Source organism: Sphaeramia orbicularis, chromosome 6 (assembly GCF_902148855.1).
Source record: "Sphaeramia orbicularis chromosome 6, fSphaOr1.1, whole genome shotgun sequence".
Lineage (NCBI taxonomy): Eukaryota > Metazoa > Chordata > Actinopteri > Kurtiformes > Apogonidae > Sphaeramia > Sphaeramia orbicularis.
Window position 1 is genome coordinate 8,384,695 of NC_043962.1, and position 14,592 is coordinate 8,399,286.

Here is a 14,592-nt window from a genome sequence, read left to right on the forward strand (position 1 = left end):
ACCAGGGAACATGGGTACAGGGGAACATAGGTACTGGGGAACATGACTACCAGGGAACATAGGGACCAAGGAACACAGGTAGTGGGGAACACGGGCACCGGGGAACATAGGTACTGGGGAACACGGGCACCAGGGAACATAGGCACTGGTGAACATGGGCACTAGGGAACGTGTACCACAGAACATAGGTACCAGCTAACACAGTTACTGGGGAACATATGTATTGGGTATCAGGTACTGGGGAACATGTGTACCACTAAACATAGGTACTGGGGAACGTATCATAGGTACCACAGAATATAGGTACTGGAAAACAGGTACAAATCATAGGTACTGGGGAACACTGGTACCACAGAACATTGGTACAATGGAATATTGGTACCAGGGAACGAAAGTACCAGGGAACATTGGTATTGGACAACATAGGTAGCAGGGAACATTGGTACCAGGGAACACTGGGCTGACCCCTACGTCCCTCCATGGCCTGGGGCACTACATCCTTCCTGGATCCATGGTCCAGCCTTTTGGCCTGATCTGAGCCATTGATCATGTCTGGGATCAGTTGGGCCGACGTGGATCCAGACCCACTCCCGGTCCGACAAATGTCCAGGAATTGGTGGCAGCATGGCAAAAGGAGTGGCAGAACCTCCCCAGGACAATATCAGACATCTGGTGGTGGATGAGAAGGTGCTGAACAGCCTGTGTCCAGGTAGACTGTGTCAGACCAGATAAGGACCACTGGGATTTTCATCTTCCATTGTTTACTTTTCAACAAATTTATTGGCCTTGCTCGTCCAATAAATGCACAGCATTCATTAAATTTCATCTTTAGAATTGTACGGCCAAGAAATTAAAGCAAAGTTGATTTGCAAAAAACAAAAATGTATATATAAAAAAAAAAAATCAAATGTAAAGTTTTCACTGAGTGTGTATGTATGTGTATGTGTGTGTGTGTGTGTATATATATACATATATATATATATATATATATATATATATATATATATATATATATATATATATAATGTGTGTGTAACAGAAATAAGAATGATTATAAAATGACAATAGTAGTTGTCATAATGATATGTAAGTAAAAATAACAGCTAATTTATCAACAACAAACATTGCACAACTGATGAAACTAAATATTTTCACTATTAGATACAGAACCATAGATTTATTGATTTGAGTGTGTTTTTGTTTCTCTCTGGTGGCCTGACACAGTACTACAGCCTGAGTACCTGTACATCCTCTTGTAGATATCAGATGTGTGCAGACAGAAGCTGCACATTTCCTGACTGTGGTGAAGCTTCATCATGTGGGAGGTTTTGATAAGTTCTGCTGAGAAACAGGATGTGAAGCACAAATGTGTTCACGGGAAACGACAACGACTGAGTGGAAATCAGAGAGTGGGTGAAGCAGTCACATCTGACAGTTGATGTGTTCAACCTGGACTCCAGCTCCTTGTGGGTTCCCTCGTCGTGTCCTTTCCTTTTTAGATGGTCAACGTCAGCCTGAGAAGGTCTGAAGGATGGACTCAGCTCAGAACCTTCAAGGTAAGACAAGGAATCCAAAATCTGCAAAAGTCACTGAGTTGAAGTTTATGGACGTCAGCATATCAGTGTAAGATGAAAATGAGTTTAGATTCATAATATAAATATAACCTCATAAATAGACAAACAGACCAAAAATACTTATACATTGTAAGTTTGCTATATTATTATTATTATTATTATTATTATTATTATTATTATTATTATATAAATCCCTGGGGTCTGTTCCAGAAAACAGCTTCAAAGTAATTTTGACCCTAACATAGTATAGCAATGGTATATTAAGTAGTACAGTACAGTAAATAGTACTTCAGTAAATATAGAATCACAATCATCTTTATTCATCAACTATATAAGCACATACAAGGACATCTAGAAAATTATAACTTCAAAAAAAAAATGTAATGTTAGTGTGTTATACCATACTTTAGTGTATTTTAGCGTATATTTTAGTGCACGTTCGTGCATTTTGGGATATATTTTAGTGTATTTTAGCATATATTTTAGTGCACTCTAGTGTGTTTTAACATATATTTTAGTGTATTTAGCATATATTTAAGTGCAGTCTACTGTGTTTTAGCATATATTTTAGTGCACTCTAGTGTATTAAGCATATATTTTAGTGCACTCTAGTGTGTCTTAACATATGTTTTAGTGTATTTAGCATATATTTTAGTGCACTCTACAGTGTTTCAGCATATATTGTAGTGCACTTTGGTGTATTTTAGCATATATTTTAGTGTATTTAGCATATATTTTAGTGCACTTTAGTGTATTTTAGCATATAGTTTATTGTATTTTAGCATATATTTTAGTGTATTTAGCATGTATTTTAGTGCAGTTTAGTGTATTTCAGCATATATTTTAGTGTATTTAGCATATATTTTAGTGTATTTAACATATATTTTAGTGTATTTAACATATTTTAGTGCACTTAAGTGTATTTTAGCATGTATTTCAGGGTATTTTAGCATATTGTAGTGTATTTAGCATATATTTTAGTGTACTTTAGTATATTTTTGCATATATTTTAGTGTATTTAGCATATATTTTAGTGCACTCTTGTGTATTTAGCACATATTTTAGTGTATTTAGCATATATTTTAGTGAACTTAAGTGTATTTTTTGTGTATTTCAGTATATTGTAGCATATATTTTGTATATATTAGTGCATTTTAGCGTCTTCTTTGCCGGTGCTGGTACAGACAATCTATTTTCTGGCTCATTTATAAAATCCTTGTGTTTTTATACTTGTCATTTCAAACCTCTTCATACAACATCTGCATCACTTACTGCTGTAGTTCTATAATAATCAGGTAGATTTATTGTACTTTAACTTTCATGGATGTCTGTGAGGAGTCAAAAAGAAGCTGTATGTGAGCTAAGTTAAAGTCATACACATGAAAATGCTTTCACTAAGCCATCAGTGGGTTTTTGAAATGGGTCATTTTAGCCTTGGACCAAATACCAAAACCACAAACATTTATTCTCAGTGCTTCCTCCTCCTTAAATGAATGAAACTGTTCATTGAGTTCTATTGGATTTGGACTGAAATGACAAAAGTCAAATTACACTATGAAAATGTTATAAAACTACTGTAAACTTTTAAGAACATTCACCACAAAAAAATCTGAATAATGTTTTTGTCCACATGTAACCTTTATTGAACTAGTTAAAGCTCTTTACTACAGTATTATTGTGGGTGTTTTTCAGGGTATTTATGTAGATTTCATTAACTGATCATGTCCAAAAACAATTATATTATCAACTGAACAAATGCAATGAATTAAATAAGTCTGTTTTTGTCAATTACATACACTCACTACACAATATCTGGACAAAAAAGAAAACAATTTTCATTTATTTTGTATTTAATTTAAATTTTTTAGATTGCACTTTTTAAAAAAATATTAGGTTTTATTTTATTTTCCAAAAGATAAACTCCAATTTAGTCTTTTAAATTTGTACATTTTGATTTATTTTTATTCTATATATTTTTATTGTAGATGTTATAACTACATATTTAGGTACAAACTGATACGATAAATATAATTGTTCTCATGTTAAAATCTTGAAAATCATGAAAAGATTCATGTATGTTTTGTGGATATTCCATATATTTTAAGATATTTCCTTGAGTTCTTTATGTTTGTGTTTCCATATGTTTCTGTTTCTATAGGTTTCCATATGTTTCCATGTGTTTTCATATGTTTCCATGTGTCTCTGTGTTTCTGTTTCCAGATCAGATCTCGTCTCTGTTGAAACCTCACAGAGTGTGTGTAGTGACTCCAGTCGTCCTTAAACCATCCATATGTCACGGAGGCCGATCCATCAACAGGTTCATGGTGAGTTACCGTCGGCAACCACATCAACAAGTAACATCAGTCACATCCATGTTGAACCAGACTTTAACCCTTGGAGCTCCAGGAGTACGGTTCATCCTTTCTTTTAAGGCACTTACCAGTATTTTATATGTGAATGTTCAGCTCAGTGTCCGTTTAATGGAACTAAGGTTTATTTTAATCCTAGTTCACTGAACAAAGACAGAAGTCACCCCAAATACTCAAAGTTTAACCTCACATTAGTCTAAATATTGTAATAATCTCTTGTCAAAACACACCTTCACTCATGTTTTGGTGTTGAAATAGATTTAACAAAGTCAGAGTTTCACAAAAGTCATATTAGTGGATTGTAGTGGAGTTTTTTTGTTTATTTTATTGTATTCTAACGTCTTTTTTGGGTATTTTAGTCCATGTTAGTGTATTTGTAGTTTTATATGAATAAAATAACAGGTAAATGTAGAAAACGTCTAAAATGACATTCTGTAATACCGTCTTTTGATCATAAATATTGTTTGTTGTTCTGTTTTCACCAAATGTCTCTAATATGAATAAATGAGTCTGAATAATGACTTCATATAACAGATTAACACTCATTAGATGTATGGAAATGCCCAAGGACCATCCATGCCATTCATATTCATATTCTATTCTCTTATTTCTGTTTTTCTGTTGTAGGTCCTGAGTCTGTGGAGGGGTTACCTAGTTTTAAATGAGCATCCAATCAGGGTAAAGCTTCTTCAGACATCAGCCTCTGGGTGATGATGACACCCCTCTACCAGTAGCATACAGATGATAAATTGGTTTGCTTTGTGTGTGTGTGTGTGTGTGTGTGTGTGTGTGTGTGTGTACAGGTGGAGAGTACGTTCAGTTACCTGGAGATCTGCTCCATCCACATCCACAGCCTAACACAGGTGGGTCACCTGCTGATGTCAACAGATATGTCCTGTGGGTGGGGCTACCAGTGGGGGACGTTGATCTACAGCAGGGGTGGGCAATCCTGGCCCTCGAGGGCTGGTATCCTGCATGTTTTAGATGTTTCCCTCTTCCAGCATACCTAAAGGTCATTATCAGGCTTCTGCAGAGCTTGATGATAGGCTTATCATGTGAACCAGGTGTGTTGGAAGAGGGAAACATGTAAAACATGCAGGATACCGGCCCTCGAGGGCCAGGATTGCCCACCCCTGATCTACAGTGTGTCCTGTGGGCGGGGCTACCAGTGGGGGACGTTGATCTACAGTGTGTCCTGTGTGTTGCAGGTCGTGTTGGAGACAGACAGACAGACACTGTCCTTCAGTGTCCTTCATGCTGAGGACCTGGAGGCCATGGTCAGTCACATGACAGCCTCTCTGAAGAGGATCTTCCCCGATTCGTCTCCTGGGTTGGTATCCATGGTGATATAGAAGTGTACCACCACAGATCTGTGTCTTTTGTAGAAAGGACATGGAGATGAGGTCATGAAGGATCCATCATGACCAGGTTCTAGAAGAGACAGGTTTACAAAAGCCTGCATAGAACTGCTCCACAGAGGTGGAATTCATTCAACACCATATCTATGTCACAGGATGTGTTAACAGGAATTTTTTTAATGAGCATTTAGAGCAGTGTCCGCCCATTCTTCTCCATTAAAGTCTGACTTTTTATCAGTAACAGCTATTAAATTAAAATGTCAAACAGTCCAGGCTCTGCCCCTTTTAATGGATCCTTCATCCTGTTCACGTTGACCCTCAGGAAGCTGCTGAAGACGATGCCTTGTGACCTACAGCAGAGACTCCAGACTCTGACCAGCGTCATAGAGAAGCAGATGAACGCTCAGCTGGGATCCTGTGGTACGAACCTTTTACTACAACACACGTTCTGATGGCTCTGAAAATACACCAGGGACCAGTCAGTTTAGAATGTCGCTTATCTGTCTCCAATGGGACTTCCCACTGGGCAGGGATGAGCAGTGGAGCCAGGTTAGTGACTTCCAAAACTGCAGGTGGGATTATCCATCTGCACTGGTTACTACCCACCAGGAGTGGATTAAAGAAGGCCAGGACTCACTCTAAATACAACCAACACTTAACCATTCAGTTGGAATAAAATGTCTTTATCTTTTCTCAAGAAAAGATTCTGACAGTAAAGTGTAAATGAGACTCAAAATGTCTAAAACACACAAAAAAATATGCTACAATACACCTACATTTTTAATATACCTACCAAAATATATGCTAAAATACATGAAAAAATAAATGCTAGAATAGATTAAAATAGACAAAAACAAATGTGCTAGAACACACTAAAATACACAAATATGGTAAAATACACTAAAATATATGCTAAAATACACAAAAAATATGGTAGAATACACTAAACTACAAAAAATATGCTAAAACACACTGGCATACACAAAAAATATGCTACAATACACTTACATTACATTTTTTTGTTATATCCACTAAGATATATGCTAAAATATAATAAAATATGTAAAAAAAAAATACACTAGAATACAAAAGAATACACTAAAACACAAAAATAAATATGCTAGAATGCACTAAACAAGACATACACTAAAACGCACAAAAAAGACACTAAAATGCACAAAAATATATGTTAAAATATATTAAATTACACAGACATATGCTACGATAACCTAATATACACAAAAAATGTGGTAGAATTCACTAAAATACACTAAAGATACGATAAAATGCACTTTCATGAATTCATTCCATGGACCAGATTGGACCCTTACGCGGCTTTGGTCCACAGGCCGTATGTTGGACACCCCTGATATAGTCATGTAGTATAAAATGTGTTGCAGATTTGTACTTTTGCCTTTGTTTCAGGTACAGTTGGACTAGTTTTGTTTTTTGTGTTTCCAGGAGGATTCTCTGATACGTACGCTGCTTTGTGTGACTTCAATGAGATGCCCTTTAGAGAGGACATTCAATGGGTGAGAACCACTGTTGACCTGTTGACCCATCACTAACCAGGTTAGTTACCTGAAGGTTAACTCTGCTGTGTTTGGGAACAGGACGTGGACAATATTTACTACGTACACAAATGGACATGTTTCAACCTGCAGGACTTCAGTCACCTGGACAACAGGTATGATACAGTCCACCAACCAGTCCACCATTAGTCCAACTAGTCCACCATTAGTCCAGTCAGTCCAACATTAGTCCAATCAGTCTGCCATTTGTCTGATCGGTCCACCATTAGTCCAACTAGTCCACCATTAGTCCACCATTAGTCCAACTAGTCCAACATTAGTCCACCAGTAGTTCAACTAGTCCACCATTTGTCCAACTAGTGCACCATTAGTCCACCATTAGTCCAACTAGTCCACCATTAGTCCAACTAGTAGACCACTGCCTTCCACTATCCAATTACAAGTTTAATGTTCTGACTGTATCTCTTCCTCCTTCTCTTCTTCTTCCTCCTCCTCTCTCTTCCTCCTGCTCCTTCTCTTCCTCCTCCTCAGAGACTTGGCCTTAGCAGTAGCAGCTCTGTCCTTCAACCACTGGTTCACTAAACTCTACTGCAGAGAACTCAAACTGGTACAAATATTAATGTTATTTTATTAATATATTAGTTTAATGTACATCAGACTGGGAGGCGTGCCATGAGTTCTGTCCTTGTGTCTTTGTCCTGTCAGTCAGTGGAAGTCCAACAGCAGATCATCTTCCTCCTGTCCAGATCTCCCAGTCTGGAGGAACTGTCTCTGGAGGCCAGTGGACTCAAATCGTGAGTTTAGAAGAAAGCAGTGAAGTATTTACTTTAACCCTTTATTTATTCACTTTAAATAAAATGAACAAAAATATAGTGAATCAAAATAATAATAATAATAATAATAATAATAATAATAATTGATAAATCACGTATTAAAGGTTAAATGTAGACATCATGGACAGATTCCATCAGAGGCTTTGGTTTGTGAATGTTCATGTTGTAGATCAGGAGGTTGGTTTCCATGGAGACCATGATGCTTGCACATTTATGTGTTGGGTGTTTGATGCTGATCAGCCTTATCCCTCAGATCAACGGGCGTCTTTGTTTTCCTCATTCAGGGACTTTGTGGTTAAAATGGCGGCGTCTCTGCGGGACCACCCGTCCTCCACCCTTCACTCCATCAACCTGTCGGCCAATCAGATCGAAGACAAAGGTTCAAAACACACCTTACATGCACCTTATCCTCATCCTCAGCTGCAATACTGAAAAGTGGACAAACAAGAGCTACATTTAGTCTTATACTTGTTATCTTGTGAAATGTTTGTCTTTTTCTCTCATTTCCTATCGGCTGCAGGAACAAAAATAGATTTTCCTGCACATTGTGTGCACATGACAAATAAACCTTATCCTAGACAGGATTACAGCACAATCATCTGACTCAGAAAGCTATAGTTTCATCTACATCTGTAATCTCTGGAAGCTCCGCCCCTTTGTCCAAATATGGGCACTTCTCCAAAGCACCAGTATGACAACAGTGGGTGAAACACCAACAGTAGATGTGTCTGTGTCTGAGTCCTGGTGTCATTTACAGCCTGTGGTACATGTACTACAGTTGAATGTGTGTGTTTTATCTGTAGGTGTTTTAGCGCTCAGTCAGGAGTTGGACAATCTGTGTGAAGGACTCCGACTCTTGTCACTGTCCCGGGTGTCGATGAGCGCTAAAGGTACAAACACAACTACTACTCTGTAAATTAACACTTTCATCACCTCTGTCCAGTCTCATCTCCTTATGTCTCATGTTCTTGTTTTCTCTGAATGACTTTGTTTCAGACTCAGAGATGGAGAACAGATTAAAATGAGCTGAAATACAAGAAAAAATGCAAAATATAGTGTAGAATACAATAAAATACACAAAAATACAATAAATGCACTAAAATTTATGGGAAAAATACACAAAAATATGCTGGAATTCATTTCCATTAAATTGTTAAAAATTTATTCTGTATTTTTAATTTAGTAGAAAAACAACATCTACCGGTAAATACTTTGTTGTATGTGTTTCTGTATTTGATGACTGAAGATGATTCTAACTCAAATGTAACAGCAGTGTTTATAATTACAAGTTAATTAATTAACTATAGATGCATCTGATCTGATGGATGCGTTCACTGTCTTCCGTTCCATCTGATCCTGGTGTGATGTATGTTTGTGTGTTTATGTGTGTGATGTTTCCAGGTCTGGGGGGTCTCAGTCAGACCCTGTCCTCCAGTCCAGTGTTGTCCCAGTCCCTGACCCACCTGGATCTGTCTGGAAACCCCGGCAGCCTGGTGACGGAGGATGCCACGGTAACTCCAGCGTCCATATAAGGACTTCCTCCTCCAGTGGAGTCTGTAACTGGTCTGTACTGACTGAAGGCTGTGTCTGTTCCAGTTCCTCTTTAAGTTCTTGTCGTCTGCTCATTCTCTGGTTCATCTGGACCTCAGTGACACCAACTGTCCCCTGGACACGGTCAGACATACCTTCAGCTTACATGTGATCACAACCATTAACCTCCGTCATCTTTACAAACTCACTGTGTCTGTGACTCTATCCCCAGTTGTTTGTGTCACTGTCGGCTGGATGCTGCTGTAAACTGAAACACCTGAACCTGGCCCGGAACCCGTTCAGCCACAGGTGAACAGATAATGTAATAGAATAATACATAAAATAATATAAGACAGAGACAATATAATATGATAGAATAATAGAATAATGTATAAGATTACATGAGACTAGACAGAGATAAGATGTTTGATTTGTTGATTATTTTGTTGATTTTTGTTCTTTTGGGGGTTTTTTTTCTTTATTTTTTTTTTCTAGTTTTTGTTGATTATTTAGTTCATGTTTGTATAACGGTACTACAGTTCCATTTCTAATGTGTTAAATTGCTCATGGGATGCTCTGAGGTCAGAACATGAAGCTATAATCCATTTGTTAATAACACAGCCAGTGTGTGTGTGTGTGTGTGTGTGTGTGTGTGTTTAAAGGAAGGTTCGTGAGGTGACCAGGAGCATCCGGGAGTTCTTCAGTCAGAGTTCTGAACTCCAGTACGTTGGACTGTCTGCAACTAAACTACCTCCACAAGCCCTCAGGTACTTCAAACAAATACTCCAATACTCATCAAAGTACACACATCACATTTATTGGTGTCAGAGTTGGTTCTTAACCTTGACAACAGTAATTTTATAAACCTACAACCTAACCTGCTATGAGTTTAAACAAAATGTCTAAAATACACTGAAATTTATGCTAAAATATACAAAAAAATCTGCTAGAACATATTTAACTGCAAAAAAATAGAATGCACTTGCATTACATTTTTATTATACCCACTAAAATATATGTGTAATTACATGAAAAGGCACTCACACGTATGCTTAAATACACTCAAGTCCCCCCCCCCCCCCCAAAAATGTGCTAGAATACACTAAAATACACAAAAAATGTGCTAAAATACACAACAAATGTGCTAGAATACACTAAAATACACAAAAAGTTGTGCCATGATACACTAAAATACACAAAAGATGTCCTAGAATACACTAAAATGTATAAAAATATATGCTGGAATACACTAAAATACACAAAAAATGTGCTAGAATACAAAAAATACACAACAAATGTGCTAGAGTACACTAAAATATACAAAAAATATGTGCTAGAATACACTAAAATACACAAAAAATTCAACAATACATTTACATTAGATTTTTAAATCCACTAAAATAAATGCTAAAACATACAAAAATACAAAAATACACATTTTAGACGTTTTCTCCACTTCCCTATTATTTTATTCATAGATTTCTTTATTTTTGTGAAGCTCAGACTTTGTTGAACCTATTTCAACACCAGAACACTTGGTCCACGAGTGAAGGTGTGGATTTAAAGATCTACAACATGTTTTAATTGTGAAAAGGGGTAAATGCTTTACGGTGCTGATTTTTTCTGTCGTTTAGATTTAATGTCTGTGCTTTTATATTTTCCATAAGGTTCCAGTTTGTCTCATTTTGGTTGTATTTGTGTGTCTGACATGGATCCGTTGTAACACATCGGTGTGCGTGTGTTGTGTGTTTTTGTGGACAGATTACTGCTGCAGGGTTTGGCCTCCAACAGTCGTCTGTGTGGACTGAGTCTGGACATCAGCAGCTGTGAGGTACTACACAACAGACACACAAATGGCAAGAAGTCCCTTCAGTCGCACACAATACCTGTTTCCATGGTGATGGAACAATCATGTTTTGTTTGGGTAGTTGTGTTTGTGTAAATGTGTTTTAACATTGTGTTATGTTTGTGTGGTTGTATTTATGTAGTTGTTTTTTAATGCTGTATTGTGTTTGTGTAGTTGCGTTCTGCTGGAGCCCAGGTCATACAGGAACACATGTGTGAAGCCACGGCCGTCACTAGTCTGGACGTCTCTGACAACGGTACATGACGTTGGGTTTAAAAACATGGAGAATAGTTCATTCATTTGTATTTCCATTGACATACTTTTGTATTTCCACTGACATATTTTTGTATTTCCAGTGACATACTTTTGTATTTCCATTCACATGTTTTTGTATTTCCATTGACATATTTTTGTATTTCCGTTGACATACTTTTTTTACCCTCAGGTTTTGAGAACGACATGGTGACTCTGGTTTTATCTATTGGACAATGCCATTCTCTTCGACATCTGGCTTTGGGGAGAAACTTTGCCATGAAATCCAGGTTTGACAAACATTTAACTTAAAAACTCTTGATTAAATGCAGACTTTATTCATGTATAATAATAACTTGTTCAAAAGTTACTGCTTGTTTTGTAAAAAAAAAAAAAAAAAAAAAAAAAAAAATATATATATATATATATATATATATATATATATATATATATATATATATATATATATATATATATATATGTATACACTTTTCTGAACCACTTTTCATTGACTTTGGTGGAAAACGTCAAACGTTGGAACAGAAATAGGATACAAACAGGATAGTTTGTAAATATAAACATTTTCATGCTGTACTTTGACTTTCTTTCTGCACTAAAACCTAAATTAAACTTTTTATTTATGATTATTTATAGGTTTTATGTTATTATTTGACTGGTCCGACCGATGTATGTGAACCCTGAACTCCATCCAAACTCAGAGCACGTTCACATTTTACACCAAAACTGAATGTCATCGTATTAAACAGCTGTGGTAGGAGATGAAAACGTGCATCCTGTCTGTCATATTGAACTCCGATGTTGGTGCTGCAGTGAATTATGGGTCGTCATTCTATTGTCTCCTTTGGTGAAGGATGTTTCCTCGGCTGAAGGAGACACTTAAAGGAAGCGTCGGACCTCCTTTCCTTTATTGTTGTACCTGTTTTGTCCAGGAGGGGGAGCAGTTTTGCCATTTTTTTTTCTAGAATGATGCATTCAAGGGGCAACAGGAAATGTTACTTCAATGCCACAATGGACAAGATATAGCTGTCATTTGTATGAGATCATATGTTTTTTGTACAAAGGCGACTCCACACATTAATAATTAACATGCAGTCATTTAATCAGTGCATCAGTTAGTGAGTGTTTGTAGTAAACTAGTTTTGTTTTGTGCAAAGATGTGTTGCTGCCATGCCATCAGTCATCATCATTGCCTTGTTTTCTATTTTGTAGGTGAATAAATAATGTGAACAAAAATGAATTAAAAAATTACAAAACAATTAATATTGTGGAAAAAATGAGCAAAAAATGAACCAAAACAGCCAAAGTGATCAATAAAATTAACAAAAATGAGTAATAAATCAACAAAATAACAAGTAACATGAAGAAAATGAGCCAAAAACTTAACAAAACTGAAGAAAAAAAATTGAAATAGTCAACAAAATGTAGAAAAATAAACAAAATAAGAAACAAAATGATCAAAAACAAATAAATTAACAAGTAAAATGAATAAAAATTAATTAAAAAATAGTCAAAATAATTAGTATCATGAACAAAATTAGGCTGTAGATGTTTGTTTTTATGTTCAGTTAATGATGTATTTTGCTAAAGTCACTTTTTCTTCAGTTTTCTCTGTTTTGATATAACAACCTTTGAATTTACTCTGAGCTTTAATGAACATCTATATGATCAGTGAATTAAATATAGAAAATACAGGATTTACACTGAAAAAAATGCACAATGTAGGAGATAATATTTTAATAAACAGTGATAAACCATAGAGGAAATGGTTAAATGTGGAGATAAGTTCATTTGAAAGTCACTAAAATAGGTCTAGATCTTTAAGGGTTAATTATGAACTTCATGTACATGTTTGACAATATTTGTCTGTATTTGTTCATCTGTTTCAGGTTAAAACTAAAGGATTCTGCCTCTTAATTTACAGTCAAACAAATCCTTTACAAACTGATCAGGGTTTCAGCTTCTTTCAGAGACGACTCTCAGTTATCTGTGTTATTTCTCTGGTTTTAGTCGTTGTGTTGTTTCATGTTATTAGCTTATGCTTCTTTTCTTGGTTGTGTCTTTAGTTCTTTATGTATTTCATTGTTTTTTTATTTAAGGATCCCCATTAGTCTCTGTCAAAGCAGAGACTATTCTTCCTATTAATTAATTTCCTATTTCCTATTAATTAAGTTTCCTATTAATTAATTGTTATTAAAGTATTACACTTTTTACATTTACTGAGCTCCTCTCTGCTCTAGTTTGACCTTTGACCTCTTGGTTCCAGGCCTCTGACTGATGTTCTTCATCGTATCGCTCAACTCATTCAGGACGGAGACTGTGTGAGTCACACCTGTGCATAATATACACACTACATTTATTATGTTGAGGGTTTTTTTTTTTTTTTTTTTTACATTATACTCTTTTAAAAACAGTCAAAACAACAATCATAATATATTTTAACATCTAGCAGGTTATATTAAAGTATCCTTTTTAAAAAAATTAAAAGCATGAAGAACCTGAAATGTCTTGACATAAATCAGTGTAATTGTACCAATATTCTGTTTGTTATTAAATGTTTTGAGTATTTGTAGATCCACTGTGATCTGTATGTTATAATGTACACGTGTAAATGTTAAACTGAGGCAGAATACTGGTAAAACGACACTTGTTCTTTCAGAAATCTCAGATTGTTCATGATATTCATATTTTTTGTGAAAGGACAGTTTATTAATGTAAACATTTTCATGTTATTTCATGTTTTTACTCTAAAATTAGAAAAAAATTACCAGTTGTCATTATTTATAGGTTATTCTGTAATTATTTTACTGGTCTGACCCACTTTAGATCATATTGCTCTGTATGTGGAACCTGAACTAACATGATTTTAACACCACTGATTGTTAATAGCTTTGGTGTCATTTTTGCATTTCACTAATTCATCCCCTGGGAGAGATTGGACCCTTTGGTGGCCGGTTTTGGGCCATGGGCCATATGTTAGATCCCTGTTGGGTTAAGACTGGTTTATCCATGTAACTCTCTACTAGTGTAGGCTGATTAAGAGATGGTTTAAACAGATCACAAGTTATTAAAACCAGTAAAAAGACAGTGAAATTAAATTAAAAGATGGTTAAAACAGACTCAAATATAGTAAAAAAAAAAAAAAAACTCTAATAGATGATAAAACTAAACTATTTGATGGCTAAGCCAGGCTTATAGTTTATTATGATAGTATTTTACTTCAGATCATATTGGTCTGAATGTGGAGCCTAAACTAAATTAATTTTAACATCCCTGATTG

The 14,592-nt window shown here is 35.7% G+C and overlaps 1 protein-coding gene across 1 annotated transcript in view; it reads left to right on the plus strand.

Annotated features, from left to right (window-relative positions):
• Positions 1-1,227: 1,227 nt before the first annotated feature.
• carmil2 (capping protein regulator and myosin 1 linker 2) overlaps positions 1,228-14,592 on the plus strand; it is a 43,514-nt gene continuing 30,149 nt past the window's right edge. Inside the window, exons 1-20 of the mRNA XM_030136208.1 lie at positions 1,228-1,556; positions 3,795-3,898; positions 4,571-4,621; positions 4,747-4,806; positions 5,152-5,273; positions 5,624-5,721; positions 6,763-6,833; positions 6,915-6,988; positions 7,365-7,440; positions 7,539-7,627; positions 7,951-8,045; positions 8,470-8,556; positions 9,068-9,177; positions 9,263-9,340; positions 9,429-9,505; positions 9,859-9,963; positions 10,958-11,027; positions 11,217-11,298; positions 11,488-11,584; positions 13,579-13,633. Of these exons, the coding sequence (XP_029992068.1) occupies positions 1,532-1,556; positions 3,795-3,898; positions 4,571-4,621; positions 4,747-4,806; positions 5,152-5,273; positions 5,624-5,721; positions 6,763-6,833; positions 6,915-6,988; positions 7,365-7,440; positions 7,539-7,627; positions 7,951-8,045; positions 8,470-8,556; positions 9,068-9,177; positions 9,263-9,340; positions 9,429-9,505; positions 9,859-9,963; positions 10,958-11,027; positions 11,217-11,298; positions 11,488-11,584; positions 13,579-13,633 (1,626 nt within the window). The 5' untranslated portion in view covers positions 1,228-1,531. The remainder of the gene's footprint in view (positions 1,557-3,794; positions 3,899-4,570; positions 4,622-4,746; positions 4,807-5,151; positions 5,274-5,623; positions 5,722-6,762; positions 6,834-6,914; positions 6,989-7,364; positions 7,441-7,538; positions 7,628-7,950; positions 8,046-8,469; positions 8,557-9,067; positions 9,178-9,262; positions 9,341-9,428; positions 9,506-9,858; positions 9,964-10,957; positions 11,028-11,216; positions 11,299-11,487; positions 11,585-13,578; positions 13,634-14,592) is intronic.